The 19,265-nt window shown below is 52.5% G+C and overlaps 7 protein-coding genes across 7 annotated transcripts; 3 read left to right on the forward strand and 4 right to left on the reverse strand.

Annotated features, from left to right (window-relative positions):
* Positions 1-171: 171 nt before the first annotated feature.
* P170DRAFT_453654 (uncharacterized protein) lies at positions 172-2,275 on the reverse strand (the record flags this gene model as incomplete). Its single annotated transcript, XM_024851377.1, has 2 exons — positions 172-2,181; positions 2,236-2,275. The coding sequence occupies 2 exons, from the start codon at positions 2,273-2,275 to the stop codon at positions 224-226; spliced, it is 1,998 nt and encodes a 665-aa protein (XP_024707478.1). The 3' UTR covers positions 172-223.
* A 280-nt stretch (positions 2,276-2,555) lies between these two features.
* P170DRAFT_507035 (oligopeptide transporter) lies at positions 2,556-4,585 on the forward strand. Its single transcript, XM_024854439.1, has 7 exons — positions 2,556-2,795; positions 2,857-3,034; positions 3,089-3,237; positions 3,285-3,393; positions 3,443-3,582; positions 3,666-3,852; positions 3,913-4,585. The coding sequence occupies exons 1-7, from the start codon at positions 2,594-2,596 to the stop codon at positions 4,535-4,537; spliced, it is 1,590 nt and encodes a 529-aa protein (XP_024707479.1). The 5' UTR covers positions 2,556-2,593; the 3' UTR covers positions 4,538-4,585.
* Positions 4,586-4,631: 46 nt separating this feature from the next.
* On the reverse strand, positions 4,632-5,539 carry P170DRAFT_402128 (putative L-cystine transporter; the record flags this gene model as incomplete). The annotated part of the gene is made up of 2 exons (XM_024846404.1): positions 5,057-5,539; positions 4,632-4,994 (listed from the first exon to the last, which is right to left on the reverse strand). The coding sequence occupies exons 1-2, from the start codon at positions 5,519-5,521 to the stop codon at positions 4,632-4,634; spliced, it is 828 nt and encodes a 275-aa protein (XP_024707480.1). The 5' UTR covers positions 5,522-5,539.
* Positions 5,540-7,606: 2,067 nt separating this feature from the next.
* Positions 7,607-10,297, forward strand: P170DRAFT_352166 (cell differentiation and development protein Fsr1; the record flags this gene model as incomplete). The annotated part of the gene is made up of 4 exons (XM_024843909.1): positions 7,607-7,712; positions 7,785-8,063; positions 8,119-9,978; positions 10,038-10,297. The coding sequence occupies 4 exons, from the start codon at positions 7,607-7,609 to the stop codon at positions 10,295-10,297; spliced, it is 2,505 nt and encodes an 834-aa protein (XP_024707481.1).
* Positions 10,298-10,956: 659 nt separating this feature from the next.
* On the reverse strand, positions 10,957-11,926 carry P170DRAFT_377752 (uncharacterized protein). The gene is made up of 2 exons (XM_024845417.1): positions 11,725-11,926; positions 10,957-11,659 (listed from the first exon to the last, which is right to left on the reverse strand). Exons 1-2 carry the CDS (start codon positions 11,833-11,835, stop codon positions 11,090-11,092), a joined length of 681 nt encoding a protein of 226 aa, XP_024707482.1. The 5' UTR covers positions 11,836-11,926; the 3' UTR covers positions 10,957-11,089.
* Positions 11,927-12,114: 188 nt separating this feature from the next.
* Positions 12,115-14,693, forward strand: P170DRAFT_434012 (rRNA (cytosine-C5-)-methyltransferase NOP2). Its single transcript, XM_024848626.1, has one exon. It carries the CDS (start codon positions 12,160-12,162, stop codon positions 14,458-14,460), a length of 2,301 nt encoding a protein of 766 aa, XP_024707483.1. The 5' UTR covers positions 12,115-12,159; the 3' UTR covers positions 14,461-14,693.
* Positions 14,694-15,176: 483 nt separating this feature from the next.
* Positions 15,177-19,200, reverse strand: P170DRAFT_351380 (putative MATH and UCH domain protein; the record flags this gene model as incomplete). Its single annotated transcript, XM_024843862.1, has 4 exons — positions 15,177-15,753; positions 15,833-16,640; positions 16,694-18,787; positions 18,852-19,200. The coding sequence occupies 4 exons, from the start codon at positions 19,198-19,200 to the stop codon at positions 15,177-15,179; spliced, it is 3,828 nt and encodes a 1,275-aa protein (XP_024707484.1).
* Between the last annotated feature and the right edge of the window lie 65 nt (positions 19,201-19,265).

Genomic DNA, 19,265 nt, shown 5'->3' on the forward strand with positions numbered 1-19,265 from the left:
CACCTGATATATTATTCACTATGGTATGAGTGTACTCCGTCACTGTCAAGAAAGAAGACGCGAGTAAACACAGTTAGCTGTAAGGTATAGTATTCCGAAATCGAATTCCGAATTCCGACTCCTGCCCCTCGTCATCATCCGGTCACAAGTCAACAAGCCTAGGCAAGAAGTGTCATTTATTGCTCAGAGAAGTGAAAATTAAAAAGACTTGGCCATCTGAATACTACTCAATCAGACACTCGAACCCCTCCTTTACTTGACCAGCTGCCTCCAACGCACTAGCACGACCATCAAACGAGTAAACAGCAAACCCCGAAAGCCAAGGCGTGGTGTTGAGTTTGGGATCAGCCACCCAGTCCCCCTTCTTGAAATTCATCGGATTTTCAAAAACCCTGCTAATCAGCTCTGGCTTTCTCTGGTGAAAGTCCCGCCATGGATCCTGGGATACGATTGTTCCCGACTTGTCTGCCTGGATAGCACTGATGACCACATGAGGCCTCGATTTGAATGGAAGAGAAAGGGCTCGGATTCGCGCTTCATCTTGCAAGGCCAGCAATAGCTGTAGCGCAAACATATCCACGCCGTTTGTGAAAGCGCTTGCGCTAGCGTCGACATATCCAGGTGGCCGAGCATTGACTTCAACTAAAAACACGCCGGGGTCCTTCGAGGGAGCTGTCAATTTTGGCTGCAGATCAAGCTTGGAACTCTCGTCTTGTCGATACTCGTAAGTGGAATTCCGCATTCGTGCTTCAACGTGGAAAATTCCAGACTCGTAGCCCAGTCGTCGAATCGACTCATACAACGACTGGCGCAATTGCAGTGTCTCGGCCTCGGGTAAAGCAGATGGGAAAACCAATTGCGTCTCCTTAAAATCTGCATTCACACTACCCGTTCCACTGTCTGCTGTGCAGGGGAAATTGTCCACAACTTCGAAAAAGAGGATTTCGCCTCGCCAAAGCACGAAATTGGCGTCCATTTCCGGTCCGTCGCAGTATTCCTCCACGAGGACGTTGGTTTGCCATTTGGACTCGTGTGAAGCACTGCTGCGTGAGTAAGCCGTGTGCCTCGACACGACTTCGATTGCTACTCTAAGTGATTCCGGTGTTGTTGCCTTCATGACATTCAGACTATGCCATCCATTGCAGGGCTTCACGATCCAAGGCGCTGGTGGAAAACCTTGCTGCGCGTTCGATAGGAACTTGTCGAGCTCTTCGGGGCCTGAAAGAAGAATACAAGCATCTGACCCCTGTGTTTGACGGGTCTCATATTTATCCACCGATTTAGCAAAAGCTGCAGATGGAGACGTAGGAAGCCCTAGTATCTCTGCGGCCCGAGCGACAGGAATTAAGAGGAATTCTGTGACAGTCGTCACCCCATCGATAGTATGTGGATAACTGCAGATTACCTCGGCTATGCGTCGGGGTAGGTCTATATCCACTTCCATATTCACTTCAATAAACGCCTCTCGTAGATTCACATAGGTGGAGTTTTCATCTTGCAGCCAGTGACCAGCGGAATCGACCACGACGAGGTCAATTCCAAGAGCACGCGCAGCCTGGAAGAGCCTCGCGCAAAGATGATACGGGCGCACTTCTCCGATAAGCGCAATTCGTCGACGGATGATAGGGGCTGTTGAGAGCCAGGGGAACGCCAGTCTGTCTTGCAATTCGTGCAGCGTATGCCGAGTAATGGGGAATTTGCTCTGATCCTCCAGGACAATGCCACCCACAGCTGAGGCCAAAAAGCTTACGATTTGACCTACGGCCGAATTTTCGTTTGAAGTTGATGGTCGTACAAGTTGCCTAGGCTGGACAAATCCGATCGCTTGTCGGATCTCTTGGGATCCCCTGAAGCGCTCCTCCAGAAAGTCACTGCGGATAACATATCCCTCCTGTTGAGGAACGACCAGAATCACTGAAAGCCGAGAGTCGGGTGTCCTGGTGGTATGTAGTAGCTGGTACAACCAGCCATATAGTAGGCCATTGTCTTTTGGTGTCACAGTGATGAAATCTCCAGATTTGGCATCTGCAAGCAACAGGCCGATGCTCTGCTCAAACGACAGTCGAAGTCGTTCTGGAATTTCATTCTCGGCGATTTTCAGGACAAGATGAACAAATTGAAATGCTGTTTTGTCGTCACCACTGGAACCGTCATAGATTTTCCAATCAAAGTTGAATCGATCTAGGATAGGCATATAAGCAATGCTATCAGGTAGCATCCCTGGTTGTAACTCACTAGCTGACGCTGGGTCAATAAGAATGCAAGGACTCGCCATGGTGCCAAACTGCTGTGCATCCCAAAGCTAGATAACTAGAAGACTTTTATATTCTTTTTTCCTCTTGGTCTGTCTCTTGGCTGGGACTATGTCATCCATCATGATCTAGAACCATCCGATGTCAGCCTTGAACGCCGAACTCCGTTGCAACTCCGAACCACTTGCCCAATTGCCATTAGGCTGAAGTTCACCGTACGATAAAAAAGAAAGATTTCTAAATAAAAGAAATTAAGATCGACTATTAAATATTCTCTGCTTCCTCTTCTCGCCCTCGTTTTGTGGAGTATCTATCCAATATTCCACAGATATCGCGACACCATGGTTGAGATCGATGCCGCAAAGGCCGAGGCACAGTCGGTTTCATTAAGCTCCAGCCCCACGCCGGAGGGTGAACTTGCGACAGAAGAAGAAATTCGAGACCTCGAGCATGTGGCAGACTCTCTTCCTCTCCGGGTATGGGTGGCAGCATTTATTGGGATGGCTGAGCGTTTTGCTTATTATGGAACCCAAAGCGTTTTCCGTATGTTCCTACTATGCGCCTAAAATGTCCAATCCAAAAGCCAACTCATCTCTCTATTTAGAGAACTACCTTCAAAATAAGCCCTCGGATTTGATTCCCGGGGCTCTTGGTCTCGGAAAGTCGCGCGCTACCACCGTCAATCTCGCCTTTACCGTTCTTGTCAACATTCTACCATTACCATGCTCTATTCTGGTAGACGGATGGTTAGGCAGATATCGCTCTTTGCAAATATTTACCTTGTATGCCGTTTAGATCTCCAGGCCTTTTCTTTCAAACAGCTAATATAACCGCAGAATCTATATGTTTGGCTCTGCAGTGCTTCTAGCAACGTCATTTCCATGGATGATGCGCGACGGCATTGCGGTAGCTGGATTCATCCCCGGAGCAATCTTGATTGCGATTGGTCTTGGAGGGGTACAGGCCTCACTACAGCCCTTCATTGGTTCGTGCCATCCTTCTAATCCTCTATTGCAATCTAATGGCGAACAGCGGACCAATATACCGAGCATAACTTGCGCATTAAAACGAAGAAGAATGGCAAGCGCGTGGTCGTCGATCGCGAACTGACCATTCAATACATCTATAATCTTTATTACTGGTATGAGACCTTATGGTTGCTTTATTGGAACGTGCACTCATCGTCTCAGGATGGTAAATGCCGGGTCCTTGGGCAGTATCGCCACGACGATGATGGAGAAATACATCGGCTTCTGGTCAGCTTATCTGCTGGATCTGTGCTCGGTTGTTCTGTGTGTTATACTGGTGCAGGTTGCAGGACCAATCTTTGGTGAGCAAAATATCTCTGTTTTTATTTTATTTTATTTTATTTTATTTTCATAACTATAGTCAGCATTAACTAACACAAACCAGTCCACCCGCCGGCGCAAGGGTCTATCCTTCCCAAGGCATTCCGCTGTCTATGGTACGGCGCACGAGACGGATTCGACCTAGACGCTTCCTTGCCCGAGAATCAGGAAAAGAAGCATGGACGGGTCGTCCCGTGGGACAAAGAGTTCATTGCAGAACTGCGCGATGGACTCTCCGCGTTCAAAATCTGGTACGTACTCCTTAGCACATCTGCGAGATCCTTCAAAGCTTACCAGTGAGGATCTTCTAGTATTGGATGGCCTATATTCTGGCTCTGCATGGGCCAGGGATCCCAAGTCGCCATTTCACAGGCCGGTCAAATGGAAACCCACGGGATCCCTAATGATCTGATAAAGTCGTCCAACCCACTCGCCTACGTTTTCTTCGGACTGCTTATCCAGAAAGGTCTCTACCCGTTTCTTAACCGACGCAAGATCCGCTTCAGCCCTATCAATCGGATCACGATGGGGTTCTTCATCATGTCTATCGCCATGGCCTATTCAGCCATCGTCCAGGCACTTGTATACCGCGCTGGCCCCTGTTACAATCATCCACTCGAATGTGCGGCATCGGATGGGCGCACACCGAACAGAGTTCATGTGCTGATTCAGCTGCCCACGTTCGTGATTATCGCTCTGGCTGAGGTGTTTTGTTGGCCCACGGGATCGGAGTACACGTACAGCCATGCGCCCAAGAGCATGAAATCTGTCCTTCAGGCGTGTTATATCGGAACTTCTGGGTTGGGTTATGCGCTCGGTATGGCTTTCTCGCCGCTCGCGAAGGATCCATTGTTGGTGGTCTTATGGGGCGTTGTGGCAGGGATGATGTTCTTGACTGCTTGTGCTTTCCGGTTCGCGTATCGGCATTGGAAATAGAGCTATATAGCGTCGTCGATTGAAATATTTATGGGATTTATTCTATATAAACATGTTCAGTCTATTTGTCTATAGCTCTATAATTAAAAATAGATCAAGCCTCCTGATTACCCAATAACGGATCCTCCTCTGACGGCGCCCTTTCTTCACGCGCTGCCTTGCCCTTGCTCCGATGCCTATAGAGAATATAATGCTGCACAATAAATGTGATATCAAAAAGCATAGTGACATTGCCTAGTGCGAATTTCGCACCGTTTCCCGAGCTCATCTGAGACCAGTTCCCTTGCTCGCCGAGATCCAGGAGTAACTGTACGACTGACAGCAGCCCGCCCGTGAAATCGAGCAGAATAGCATAGATACTGAAGCCCTCGGTTGACTGGCGACGGTAATTGTGGATCACCTGAGGCGTGTATTTTACGACCGTGAGAAAGAGCTTGATGTTCCCAATCGTGTATACCTTTGGAGGATGTCAATGTCGTTTCTAGGTAGACCAAGAGAGCTTAGAATCTTTGTACTAACCACATCAAGCCATTCCCATCTCTGCGACAGCCCAAGCAGAACGCTGCCAATGCCAGCAAATATGATCGCAATGCAGCCCCAGAACACTCCTATAGTGCTCAAGCTCAGCGCCGCTTTTGATCCACGGAATCCCCACAAGTGTGGCCATTGCGCCTGGCTTAAAAGGACCAGACATAGTCCCGCCCCATGCGCTGCATACACTAGATCACTGAAATGCACCGGAGGCGTAGGGTTCCCCGGTAACCGACTAGCATATTGGGCGCGGACAACGGGCGAAAATAAAAGCACGGCGTTGAATACGCTGTAGGCCGTCAGGCCCAGCGCATTGAGCCAGGTGAATTCTATGGATAGGCCGGAGCTGGATTTCCTGCTCAGATTGGTGAGAACTTGCGGGTAGAAGGAAATTGACCAGAGGAATACGTAGGTCCAGCCCACTATGCTCGAGATGGTAACGATTGGCGACATGGTTGATTGCCGTCGCGGTGTTTTCTTGAAGTAGAGGGGGTACAGTTCAGAATTGACATCGTCGCATCAAAACAAAAGAAAGGGAGCCAGAATGAGGGGTCGTCATTTCGGAATAGGGCCTCCGTTATCATGCGGAGTTCGGAGACGGGAGGCCTGTCTTCGGCATTCCTCCGAAGGAAATGCTGGATGTTTCGGAGTTCGGAGTTGCCCTTCGATGTGTGGTTTTGCGCCATTATCTTGTCATGCTGGATCTTTGGGGTTTTCCTTTTTTGTATATTGTGTGGGCGTCGCTTATTTGTCCAGCGATAGCATAGAAAAATATCACTCATTTGTAGTCACTCGACTCTTGCTTAGGAGAGTACAGCACAGCGGGCGGTGGAATGGCCATACTTATATTCACTGTTCGTACTTCTGGAGACAGAATACGAATGAACAGCAAAGTCTTCATAATCAAGAGGATCAACAATTTCAGGACTTAGAATTCTGTGCTGCATTTGGAACTAAATCCATTGGAGCATTATATCCAACCCTGAGCTAACATTTTGCGACTCTAGCTTTATGCTGGGTAAATTGAAATTGTCTCGAGTAAAAACTATTATATCTGTGCCTTGAGCAGCCATGTCACCTATCTAGAGTTCATGAGAAATATCAGCTTGTGGTTCGGCGTAAAAAGAACTTAACGGAATGAGGTCCTTGAGATATATAAACTACCTGCAGAATATATAGTGAATCAACATCGAAAAGTTTGAACTCAGGGCTGTTGGGACGAAAGAAATAACTGGAAATGAGAGTATACACATTGAAGAGAACAAAAGGATTATCTTCGGACAGACAGTTCTCAATAAACCTCTATCTTTAGCATTGAGCAGACATTCAGGGCATGATCGAAGCTCTTGGCATTTTCTGGTGATGTCCCCGGCATGGCTGAGTCATCTGCCATAGACCTTTATCATCACGTGCAGTGGCATATCGACGGAGCAGTTGCGGCGGATAGTATGTGCCTGTGCCCGGAATGCTGGCTATATCTTCTTGAACAATATGGAGTGACCTGTTTAGGAGACCAACCGTAGGAAAGCGAAGATGATCTGTGAGCAAAGAGAAGCCGAGCAGGCCTGCCGAGGCGCTGGATGCCGAATTCGAGTGACGCGAGAATATCAAGAAACGCTGACGGGAGGACAAATTCAAGTCCAAGCTACAGGATTAACTGCGGGATAGAGGTGGAAGAACTCGAGTTCTAGCAGATGAGAACTGTTGTAGTGTACTTCTATGTTAACGAGCCCATGAATCCACGACTGACGCAGTCTAATGCCGCCCGGCGTTTGACGCCGGAATAAGGTATTAAGGTAGTGTACTGATCACAAAGGACCTGTAAATTAAGCGCACCAAAATAGCGACACGTTTTGCTCCGGCTAGTCTGCGGTAGTCTCTAGGGTCGAAGAAGCAACGAGAGACACTTTACACGTCAGTTCCTGGCGGTGATTGGTGGCCTGCGCCTTAGCGGCCCTGCGACCTGAGGCACCTCACCAGAGGGTTCACGTCAGAGCGAAGACGCAAGGCACTGACCCTTCATTTTAAACCGGCTTATCTTTGTCTGTTTTTCTTTTTCGGTTTGACCTTCTGTTGACAATTTTTGTATAATCTGTGATTTTTGTCTAGAAACCGGCCAAACAAACCGCCTAGCGCTAAAGGCGGTTAAGGCCGCGTGGGCGTTTACGGGAACCAACCAAAGCGCAACCGCAGCGGTGGCTTTCCCCGACCTTCAGCGAGGAGAAACGCGCTCCAGTCTTCAGCCCGGTTTCTCTTGGCCGGAACGCATCACCGTCCGCCTCCTTTCCATTGCTGCGACCGGCATCTTCTCTCTCCGACTACCTCGTCGTTTCTCATAAATCGGTGTTGACACGGTCAGGAACCGAGTTTCCTGCCGTCGTCGCCCGTGTGTGCCGATTGTTGGCTTACATCAACAGACTTCACGATTGCGGACACGAGTCCTCCCAAGCCGTCCACACCTTCTCCCACCACGCTGAGCCCGAGAGCTCCTGTGTTCTCGGAATCCCCCGTTGGGATCCTTCCGCTCGCTGAAATCGCATGGCTTGGCAGTCTCCTTCGATCATGGCCGGGGGTGGAGGGTATGTCGGACCCGGCGACGGGTCGTCGAACGGACAACCTCAGGGGACGGAATACACGTTGCAAGGTGCGCTTGTCGGCAATGGCTTTGAGACAGTACCCCGGATCTACGATACTAACGTCGCTCGTCTCTCTGTAGGTGTGATGCGCTTTCTGCAGACCGAATGGCATCGGCACGAACGAGACCGCAATGCGTGGGAAATCGAGCGCGCGGAGATGAAATCCCGCATTGGACGACTGGAAGGCGATGTCCGAACGAGCAAGCGTTTACAGGAGTCGCTAGGCAAGCACGTCAGACTACTGGAAGCTGCGCTAAAAAAGGAGCGCGAGAAGGTCAAAAAGCTCAGCAACAACGAAAGCATTGATGACGCGAGGGACCCCAAGGAAATCGCTCGGGAGAGCCTGGGCGCTCTCAAATGTATGTTTGGTTTATTCTTGAAGGCGTCGTCCACGCATACTGACCGAACGCCTAGCCCAACGCCCCAAGTCGCATCTCGACCTCGGCGATTCCGACCCTAACTACGAACACCAACACGAATTCCAGCAAGAGAATGAGCGAGACAAGTCGCGCCTGTACTTGACGAAATGCTCCCAAGAAATTACGTACCACGTTATTCCTACCTCACATCCGCCTCCCGATCTCAGTGACCCGGACCTCGCCAATCCCATGTACGGCAACCAACAGCTGTCGCAGCACAGTCTGGAAGAAGCGTATATTCAGCAGCAAAGGCAAAAGCAGCAGCATCAGCAACAACAGCAAGCCAACCATATGATGGCACGCGAGGTCTCCCTTCAGAACCACCAGCCGATCGTGACCCATTACCCCGAAAACGCAGGGCTCTCGCGACCAACGAACCAGTTCGGCTTGCCGGGCCCCGCCCGGGAGGCGCTGGATCGAAGGCCCCTGGAACCACAACAAACGCAGGTGACTGCGATTGACAATCGGAGGCAGGCTCATGACCCCTCGATGGTGGACGAACGCACTGGCGGAGAGAGACAGGGAGATGATGGCTATGGTGCCCAGGTATCGGTGAGGGAAGAGACAAAACCACAACAGATTGAGGACAGCGTCGAGGACCCAGACGGCTGGAACTTTGATGAGCCATCAGACCAGGAACCGCCCACGGAACCGATGCCGCCTCATCGGCCCGATGTCGACGTCTTTCCCAATGCGAACTTTGTCCGCCAAAAGTCCCCTTCTAGGCCTGGATCTATGTCACACCGACGAAAGAGCTCTGGCACCAGACGCAAGAGTGACGGGGCCATCGATCTGAGTTCTAATGCGGGTGCCAAACAGGATACTTCCTTCAAGGTTCGATTCGCTCTGCGCGGCCATCTCGATGTTGTCCGCTCCGTGATATTCACGGGCGGTGGCAGCCCTTCTGAACCCGAGATTTGCACGTGTAGCGACGATGGAACGATCAAGAGATGGATTATCCCGGCCTCGTTCGGCAGCCTTGGCCACCATGGCCCTGGTTCAAGCAATGATCTGGATATTACCAGTTACTTCACTCACCGAGGACACGTTGGCGCCGTGACTGCACTGGCGGCCTGCTCGCCGGCGCAAAACATCTCCAACGGCGGTCGCGCTCTGGGTGATGGCTGGGTGTTCTCTGGTGGTCAAGATGCGAGCGTGCGTGTTTGGGAGCGAGGACGAGTTGACCCCAAAGCCACTCTGGACGGCCATACCGATGCCGTGTGGGGTCTGTGTGTTCTTCCAGGAACCACCGGATCCGTATTCGGGGACTCGTGCAGTAGTCACGGAGGCTCCGACCGTATCCTGTTGGCATCGGGCGGCGCGGACGGACACATCTTGATCTGGGCTGTAAGTGCGCCTCCGCAAATTTCGTCACCGCAGGCTGGTTCCCGAAGAGCCGGAGGCAGTCGTCGGGCCAATTCCATCTCGTCGGGATCCAACTTCCCATCCTCCCCTCAACCCAGTACGGCAACGGCCACGCCGTTCCACTACAGCCTTGTCCATAAAATCGCCCGACAGGACTCCCCATCTCCGACCTGCATCAGTCCATTGTCTCTCGCGGGCGTAAACTTTGTCGTTTCATTCTCCGACGCTTCAATCCTTGTCTACGACACGCGAACCGGGGAGGAGATCGTTGGAATGGCCAGCCTGGAGACATACGATGGAACGCCGTCGACGGGTGTCAACTCAGTTGTGGCATCTACTGTCGGGTTTGACGGCTCCGCTGGCTTGGATCCGAACCGAGCAATGGTAGAGGAAGAGGTAGTTCACGGCGCCACTGGTTCAAGTGGCGTGGAGGGAGTGGTAATTAGTGGATACGAGGACAAGTATATTCGCTTCTTTGACGCGAATAGTGGTATGTGCTACCCTACCTCGTCTAACTGCTAAATTGACTAACGTCTTTCCTCTTTCTAGGACAATGTACGTACACAATGTTGGCTCACCCGTCTGCGATTGCATCACTCTCGCTGTCGCCAGATGGGCGTGAATTGGTGTCCGCTGGCCACGATGCTAGCCTGCGATTTTGGAACCTCGAAAAACGAAATTGCACCCAAGAAATCACCAGTCATCGGGTGATGCGTGGTGAAGGGGTGTGTTCCGCCGTTTGGAGCCGTGATGGCCGTTGGGTCGTTAGTGGTGGCGGTGACGGAGCAGTCAAGGTCTTCTCCAGATAATGAGGGCCTTTACTGGTGATGTATGATTTTTGTCTTTCTTATAAATTTCTTTGGACGCATGAAATGGATGAGCGATTGGCCAATTCTTGAGCATTTGCAAACGGTGTCAAGTTACCTGGCATATGTTCCTTTCTACTCGTGTGGTTATAGTTTCTTTTCTTCCTGCTTCTCTTTGCGTTTTATGTGATCGATAATCACCCTTTCCTTCTTCGCGTGATGACAGTCCATTTTCTTTTCTCTATTTTACCTATTTTTGTCCCGTTCCTATTCACCTTATCTTCCTCATTGCCCTCCCTGCAAAATTCCGTGCGAAACAACCGAATATTACGAGTCCTCCTGCTGTTCCTTTCTGCGACGGTCGACACCAGCTTTTCTTGCATATCCAGACCCATTTTGACTTCTCGTTTTATCACCATGCGCCAGTCCTATGATTCCCACGGTTGTTTCTATTGGGCATTAGGATGATGGCACAACCCACCACTCCAACGCTGTACAACAATGCCACGTCAAAATTTCCTTTCAAACCCAATTACAACGCTACTGGACTTTTGTGTGTTGGTTTTATCTTTTCTTGGTATTGCATGTGAATCAAATCCGGCTAGGAAAATAGAGTAATTTGGCTCATGTCAAGAGATGAGCTAATCTAGAGCAATCTTGTTCTTGCATGCATGTATCAGCTCAAATTTCATTCACGTAGATACAAGCTAGAGTTGGCATGTTTCTTTACTAGGAGACATCGGACATCTCAAAGGGGAAAAAAAGGTATCACGTACAAACCACCGCACCAAGAACTTATCCCCGACTCGCCGTCCAAGCGCCCTTGAACAACGTCGTCAGCTTCTGCGCCTCCTCAACATCCTTCAACCTCTGCTCCAAATATCCCTCCAGATCATTCCAGAACGCCTCCGTCTCCAACAGAACCTCCCCACTCGGCCCAATCGCCGCCTTCGGAGACGAAGACGAGCCAGCGGCCGCTCCCTTCTCACCCTCTTCCACGGCCTTCGCCCCGCCCATGATCATCACCCCGAACTCGACCGTCTTGCCACCCGCCAGCAGCTCCGGCTCGTCGTCTAGCAGCTCCGCGATCGTCTTCCCCGTCACCGGCTTGCGCTTGTACAGGATCTTGATCTTATCCAGCGCGACCTTGTCGTTCTGCGCATCGACGACGCGCTCGCGCACGGCGTCTTTCAAGTCTGAGACGGAGGTCGTGGAGATCGGGGCGTTCGAGACGGTGAATTCGAGCGCGGGGTTCCGCGCCGACTTCAGGTGCACGTTTATCGATTTCGAGGATCCCGGGGCGGCGGCGGATTTCACTTTCTTGGGCATTTCGGGGCGGGGGGCGGAGAGGCGAGGGAGGAGGTACTACAGTAGTGGTTTTATTAGAGATATAGATATGGGAGTAGATTGTAGTATTCGGAATCACGTACAGGGACCTTGAGTCCGACTCGCTCGGGGTCGAAGACATAGTCGGCGGGGAGCTTGATGGGACGGGAGTCCAGCGAGGAGAGGAATGATTTGATGAAGGTGACCTCAGACATGGTGGAGAGGTGTATATCGCACAGTTGATGTTTGTTTAGGTAGGAGGGTTGACCGCGGGGGAAAGGCGAGAGGTTGTTGCAGCAGTTGAGGGACCGCAAGCGGATAATTGGCATTACCCAATTGGGGTGGGCCTGAGGCCACGAGGAAAGGTTGACACCTCAGGCAGGAGGGCTCACCGCCTTGGCAACACCGTCTTCTGCCACCAGTGACCGCCCGCAGCGGATGAAGAAAAAAAAAGACGAGAGAAAAAAAAAAAGTTTAGATCTTTCCGCCGTCAACGGAAAAACACCCGATTTACACCACTCTTTTCACCATCTGTCGCAATGGGTAAAGGTCGTCGTATGAAGAAGCAAGGCCCTCCGGCTCCGCTGGATGAGTCTAAAATCTCGATCCTCAAGAATCGCAAGGCTGCCGAGGCCCAGTCGAAGGCCGCGCCGGGACAGAAGCGGAGAAGAGATGATGTCGAAGAGGAGGCGCCTGCGAAGAAGAAGAATGTGCAGAAGAAGACGAACGGTGCTGCCAATGGCAAGCCTGCTAAGAGCGCCGAGCCGCCGAAGAAGCCCGCTGCGAAGAAGATGGATTTCATGGAATCGGACGACGAAGAGGTCTCGGACGACGACATGGAAGACCTTGAGGGAGGCGACGACGAGTTCGGTGATTTGGACGGCGTCAGCGATGGATCGATTGGCTCCGATGATGACGATGAAGGCGATTCGGTCATGGACTCTGACGACGACGAAGATCACCCCCGGGAGACTATGTTCTCTGACGACGAATCTGATGCCGAGGAGCAGCTGACGGCGGCTAATATCGAGGGATTGTCTCGGAAATTGGACCTGGAGAAGCAGGCAGAAGCGGATGAGGCTGAACAAGAATTGCAGGAGGCAGCCATGCAGACCAACATCGCTGGTGACCGACCGGATGTGTTTGAAGAAGGTGGTGCTGGCCACGGTCTAGCCCCCGATCTCCAACTGCTCCGTACGAGAATCACAGACACCATCCGAATCCTGGGTGACCTGAAGACATTGGGCCAGCCCGGCAAGTCGCGCGCCGATTACCTGCAGCTGCTTCTGTCCGACATCTCGACCTACTACGGATACACCCCGTTCCTGGCGGAAAAGCTTTTCAACCTCTTCACTCCCATGGAAGCGTTCGCCTTCTTCGAAGCCAACGAAACCCCGCGACCCGTCGTCATCCGTACGAACACTTTGCGCACAAACCGTCGGTCTCTGGCCCAGGCCCTGATCAACCGTGGTGTTGTTCTGGAGCCTGTTGGCAAGTGGTCCAAGGTCGGTCTTCAGGTCTTCGAGTCTGCTGTTCCTCTGGGTGCCACGCCCGAATACCTGGCAGGTCAATACATTCTGCAGGCCGCGTCTTCTTTCCTCCCCGTCATGGCTCTGGCCCCGCAACCCAACGAGCGAGTCCTGGATATGGCCTCTGCCCCCGGTGGTAAAACTACATACATCTCCGCTCTGATGCGCAACACCGGTTGCGTGATCGCAAACGATGCCAGCAAGCCCCGTGCCAAGGGTTTGATCGGTAACATCCACCGTCTCGGATGCAAGAACACCATTGTTACCAACCTGGATGCCCGCACTGCGTTCCCCAAGGCTCTCGGCGGTTTCGATCGCGTTCTTCTCGATGCCCCCTGTACCGGTACCGGCGTTATCTCCAAGGATCCCAGCGTGAAGACCTCCAAGAACGAGCGTGACTTCCTCGCCATCCCCCACATGCAGCGCCAGCTTCTCCTCGCCGCCATCGACTCCGTCGACCACTCCTCCAAGACCGGCGGCTACCTCGTCTACTCCACCTGTTCCGTCACGGTAGAGGAGAACGAAGCCGTCGTGCAGTACGTTCTGCGCAAGCGCCCCAACGTCAAGATCGTCGACACCGGCCTCGGCGATTTCGGTAGCCCCGGTTTCTCCAACTACATGGGCAAGCACTTCGACGCCAAGATGCCCATGACCCGCCGCTACTTCCCCCACCGCGAGAACGTCGACGGTTTCTTCGTCTGCAAGCTGAAGAAGACCGGCCCCAGCCCCTCCGAGACGACCGCTGCCGACGGTACCGCTTCGTCCGCCGCCGACTCCAAACCCTCCGACGCTCGCTCCGCCACCTCGGACGATGAGTCCGTCGACAAGACCCCCATCACCGACGAGGACGGCATGGCTCTGGACACCGAGGGTGGAGCCTTCGCTTCGTTCGAAGACGAAGAGGCCGACCAGGAGCGCATCCTCCGCGCCGAACGCAACCGTCTCCGTCGCAAGGGTCTCAACCCCAAGGGCGTCCTGAACAAGCCCAAGAAATCTAAGCCCGAGTCGTCGACACCCGAAGAAGCCCCCAAACCTGCCGCCGCGCCCTCTCCCAAGCAGGACGAAAAGAAGGCCGCCAAGAAGACCGAGGAACCTGCCGCCGAGAAAAAGAAGAAGCCCGCCGCCGCCGCCGCCGCTCCCTCTCCCAAGCAAGACGAGAAGAAGAAGGCCAAGAAGACCGAGGAATCTCCCGCCGAGAAGAAGAAGCCCGCTGCTCCGGAGCCCAAGACCAAGGCCACCGCCGAAAAGCAGTCCAAGAAACCGCAGGAGTCGAGCGAGAAGAAAAAGACCAAGAAGAAGTCATCCAAATAGATGAACCACGTACTCGTCTTTCCCTTCTACCCTCTCCTGTATAATTTTTCTTCCTTCTTCTTTATAAACCCTGGATTTGTCACCTTTTTTCTTTGATATAAAAAGCACCTTTTCTGTTCTCATGTTACTTTCAACGAATGTTTCCTGGTATGGGCGGCGCATGCGCATCATTTTCATTGATCTTGTTTGACGGACCGACTTGTAGGTAGCTGTCGAAATCAATCCAATCCAATAGATACCATTTTCGAGTTTGATCTCCTGTCTTGTGTTCTACGTGGGAATGTGGCCGCCAAATAGGTATCTGGTCCTTATTAATAAACCTGTTATGATAAAGTTGATGTAGCGAACGATCACAGATTCAAAACCAATAAATTGCAGATCAAATTTCATAACGAGTGAGAGGTATGCTCTGATCTAGAATGGTGTAAGTCATGTGTATGTAGTGTGGCTGTTTTCTTCTCTAAATCAATCAAGTGTGAAGTGCAAAAATGAGATGTGCTTCGTGTCTCTTCCGTAAACCTTCCGGGGTATGCCGTATTTCTCCAATGAAAAATAGAATGAAAAACGAATGAAAAACAATCCCAAATAATTCCGCAGTGAGGTTGAATAATTCATGTCAAATTTGTGCTCCTTTTCTTTTTCCTTTTTCCCATTTTGTTTTGTATCGCCTGCTGTGAATGTGATACTATTCAAGGCGAATGATGTTACCGGGACATTTATGTGCGGTAGATCTTAACCACGCTGATGATATTCTTCCGACAGATGGGACAGATATCGACCTGACGAGCGCAGGTGACGCACGCACAGACGTGTCCGCAATCGTAGAACAAGGCATCTTGCTCCTCGCTGTAGCAGATCTGGCAAAGGTCCATTTCCTCGTCGGCGACCTCCCAGTAGCTGATGCCTTTGCCGTGGCGCTTGCCATCCTTGTAGCCGCCGACATATTTGTTGCCGGTCTTCTTCTCAACGAAAGAGCCTTGTCCGTGGCACTGGTTCTCGAACCAGTCACCATCGTAGGTGTCGCCGGTTGGGTATTCCATGCAGCCCTTGCCGTGACGTTTGCCGAACACGTGGTCGCCAGAGTAGGTGGCGGCGGAGTCGGAGATGTGCGTGCCTTTGCCGTGGAAATAGCCGTTCTTGAAGTCACCGCTGTAGTACTCGCTGGTGAAGGTAGCATTGATTGTCTTGGTTCCTGTGAAGGCCTTGGTTGGGTGGTTGCGAGCGGAGGCCCATAGGTAGCGAACCAGTTGATCGGGATTGGCAAAGAGGCCAGCCACGTTGAGTTCCGCGCGTCTGAGAATCTTGAGTTAGCACTGTGTACAAAGGTAGAAATGTAGAATGCAATAGAAACAGGAGTGAGAGGCGGAATTACCTATCCTTAGTGAGGCGGTCGCCAACGATGAAGCAGGTACCATCAGGTACAAAGCCCTCGAATGTGTCCGCTGAAGACATGGTGGTGACTGTGGTCCCATCAAGACGCTGCCAGATCAAAAAGTCCTTCTTAGCTGGCCATTGTAGATGCTTTCGCACCGCAGCTTTAATCTTGTCCTCCTTCTGGGAAAAGAAGGAGCCTGCGCTTCGTAGGGACTGTGTATCGACATCGAATATCTGAATGAAGTAGTACACATGATCCACCGGGAGCGTAATCTCCGGCTCTTCCACCGGCATTGTGGTCTCCGGCGCTGTTGGGACCACGGATGAGGCAGCAGCCGGGCTCGGCTCGGGCTCGGGCTCAGCTGGAGCTGCCTCTGGATCTGCCTCTGGAGCCTGCTCCGATGCGGGCTCGGGATTAGAAGGTTCCTCGATATCCATCTGTTGAACGTCGTCTGCGATGATGGCTGCAATTACGGCATCGTCTGCGTTCTCCGTACCCGTCTCGCCATTAGTGGTCCTGCTTAGATCGAGCTCTGGACCACTGATGGGAGCCTGAACTTGGCCCTCAGAGGGGACTTCAGGCGTTGACACCTCGACGGCTACGGGAGCGGTGGAAGTGTCGTCGCCGAAGTCGCCTCCGGGGGTAGTTCCAGAGGAGCTGGCTTGAGCAGCGTCTATTTCGCGCGTTGGAGACCGATCATCCGAGGAATCCGAGTCGTCACGCTCGAGGATAGCCTCCTCGGGCTTGTTGCTCTCGGTCGTGACAGCATCTTGCGGATCCTTCATGGCAAAGTATTTCGCATCCACTGCGGTAGGGTTAGCTGGGCATTCGACGTAAGTGAACATGCACAGAACAAACCTTCTGAGACGATTTGCATCCAGAAACGAGCAATTTTCAAGGGAAGTTCGAGGGTTGCCTTCAGGTCCGACACCCGGGAAAAGGCGAGGGTCGGTCCAAACCGATCAAGGGTGTGACCAATCTGCCACAGACGGACATGCTCCGGACTAGTAGCGTTGTCGGCACCTGCAGATGCCCACAGGGCAATTTTCTTTCGGAGATCCATGAGGTTCGTTGAGCGAGGAACGGTGAGATACATGACGTTGTTGGCAGCCTTCGCTTGCGACATCAGGTCGTAGGTGTCAAAGAGACTGTCCAACTTATCATACTGTGGCACTGAATAAACCTCAACCTGTATGTCTGCAGAGGGCTTGTCATCGGGAGAAAGGCACAAAGGATACATTCCACTCTCGTAGTAGCCTTTCAAAGCATCATCGACATCCCAAGGTCCTTGAGGCCCGGGGAGATAGTCATGCACCACATCGCTGCGGATATACATACCGGCGATTGCGACGTCATGTCCCGTTTTATGGTCCACCTTCTGAGACGAATCAAGACCGATATGAGGTCCCAGGGCGGTCTTGCGGGTCAAGCATTCTACACGATTGTCACTGCCATCATCAAAAGCCAGCCACTTGGAGCCCGGTCCTCCCGGACGAAGGATGCTAAAGAATTTGCCCGAGGTTCGTCGACCACGGTGGACAATATAACCGTAGAGGACGTATTTTCCATTTTGGCCGTCCACGACCCGCGGCGACAAATCAAGCTCCTCATCGAGTTCAACCCGGTTGTAAAGCAGGCGCCATTGGCGTGCCGCCTTGTCGAGTCTTTGACGGCCCAGCTCCACGTGGAGAATCGGCGGCAGCGACCAGCGGCCCGCCTTCTGACCCAAGTACCAATCGAGGGCTTCGTGCATCGTGCCAGCCTGGTCGGCAGGCACACAGATGCGAGAGTTAAAGTCCTTGGGAATGGTGTTGATCACACTTTCTCCGTCTGTATTCGCGGGAAGCGGCTCCGGAGTCGGACTATCAAAGATGGCAGCGAGTTCTTTACCGGCGTCGGTACCTGCGAGCTCCAACTCAAGGGTACGCCGCAAGCGCTCCCAGAACTCACAAACATCACCCGAATACTCGTGCAGATTGCGAAGGGTGGACGTGATGGTGTCGGTGTCGACGTACTGCAGGGACTTGCCTCGCGAGCGCAGATGCCACAGGAACTTTTGCAACGCATCACACAGTGGCTTTGGTTTGACGTCGCAATTGGTTAGATGCTCCAGGACGTTGACTTTCTGAATGATCTTGCAGAAAGGAGCAATGTGCAGCCAAGTTGCCAGACCGGCGACCTCGGCGCTGTGGTTGATCACCGAGTCACCGAGAGGGCGATACCCGGTGAGACTCAAGCTGTCCCAAGTAGGCTCGGAGTCACTGGAATGCCACCACAGCGACCGGGTCGGGTCATCAAAAATACGGATGTAAGCATCGAAAGCAAGCGTGTCATTGCGAAGCAATGCCTGGCGCTGACCCGGCTGGCGGCGATGAATCTGGTCCCACGGGGCGTGGAAGTTGGTCCAGCCCCAGTCCAGATTATGCGGGTTGAACTGGTGGCAGGAGGACTGCATCCATCCGGTACGTGGCTCCTCCGGATTGTATAGAATAACTCCGATCTGGGCGGAGACTCGCCATGTGTCTGTAGGGGGGTCTTTCTGATCGGTAGCTGGCGGGTATTGTGACTTGTAGTGCTCGAGCCACGCGGTGGAGTCCTCCAACCGAGGATACTTGACATTCAGAGCCGGGGCAGTGTTCTTGATATCACTGTCGGCAGGACCCTGTACTACGGCGAAGTCGGTCTCTGGGTGAGTCTTATCCGGAGACGGCATTGTGGGGGAGCATTCAAGGTAAATGCTCAGCGAATTGACATTGTTGCCGCGAGGGAAGAACTTAACAGTCCACCAGTAACCCCCAACGTACGCCGGCGGAGACCGTATGATTTTGGCATAGTTTGGCGACTCCTTTGTGCCCCGAACGCCTTTGATCTTCCACGTGAGGCGCGCCTTCTCCGTCGGGTGGTATTCGGGGTCATCTAGTTCCGGGTGGAAGTTCTTCTCCCAGTAATCATCTGGCGTGCCGAGTTAGCCCGGAATACCAGTGATAAATGCATGTGGATCAGGCATATAACTCACATTCGTAAGCACTGTAGTCCCCATCCGCTGCCGACTCAATTTCCTTCATCTCATCCTCATTGGGAAGGGAAGTGTCTTCCTCGAACTCTGCCCAGTAGGCATGTTCCTCAGGGGGCGGCGGACGAGCGGGTTGGGAGGCGTCGGTAGGATCCTGTGACTGTGATTGATCGGCTTCCGACGGGTCGTTGGACTGGTCGTTATTTGTGGGAGGCTCTGGGATATCGGCATGGGTCACATCGATGGTGACGGCTGGCTCTCCGGCGACCTGGAGAGAGGCGGAGTCGGTACTCAGGGTGATCGGGGGAGGCAGCTGCTCCACGGCGACCGACGTTTCGAGAGCCGTATCCATGTTGTCGGATTCACAACGAAGGGATTGACAAGCGGATGTCGGCAAGAAAATACAAATGGCACAGC

This window comes from Aspergillus steynii (genome assembly GCF_002849105.1).
Source record: "Aspergillus steynii IBT 23096 chromosome Unknown P170scaffold_2, whole genome shotgun sequence".
NCBI lineage: Eukaryota > Fungi > Ascomycota > Eurotiomycetes > Eurotiales > Aspergillaceae > Aspergillus > Aspergillus steynii.

Excerpts from the sequence above, each read along its gene's own strand:
- P170DRAFT_507035 (XM_024854439.1), top strand. The coding sequence starts at position 2,594 with ATGGTTGAGATCGATGCCGCAAAGGCCGAGGCACAGTCGGTTTCATTA. Across the intron at positions 2,796-2,856 it reads TGGAACCCAAAGCGTTTTCC|AGAACTACCTTCAAAATAAG; the intron begins GTATGTTCCTAC and ends CTCTCTATTTAG. Across the intron at positions 3,853-3,912 it reads CTCTCCGCGTTCAAAATCTG|TATTGGATGGCCTATATTCT; the intron begins GTACGTACTCCT and ends AGGATCTTCTAG.
- P170DRAFT_377752 (XM_024845417.1), bottom strand. The coding sequence starts at position 11,835 with ATGTCTGAGGTCACCTTCATCAAATCATTCCTCTCCTCGCTGGACTCC. Across the intron at positions 11,660-11,724 it reads GAGTCGGACTCAAGGTCCCT|TACCTCCTCCCTCGCCTCTC; the intron begins GTACGTGATTCC and ends CCACTACTGTAG.
- P170DRAFT_434012 (XM_024848626.1), top strand. The coding sequence starts at position 12,160 with ATGGGTAAAGGTCGTCGTATGAAGAAGCAAGGCCCTCCGGCTCCGCTG.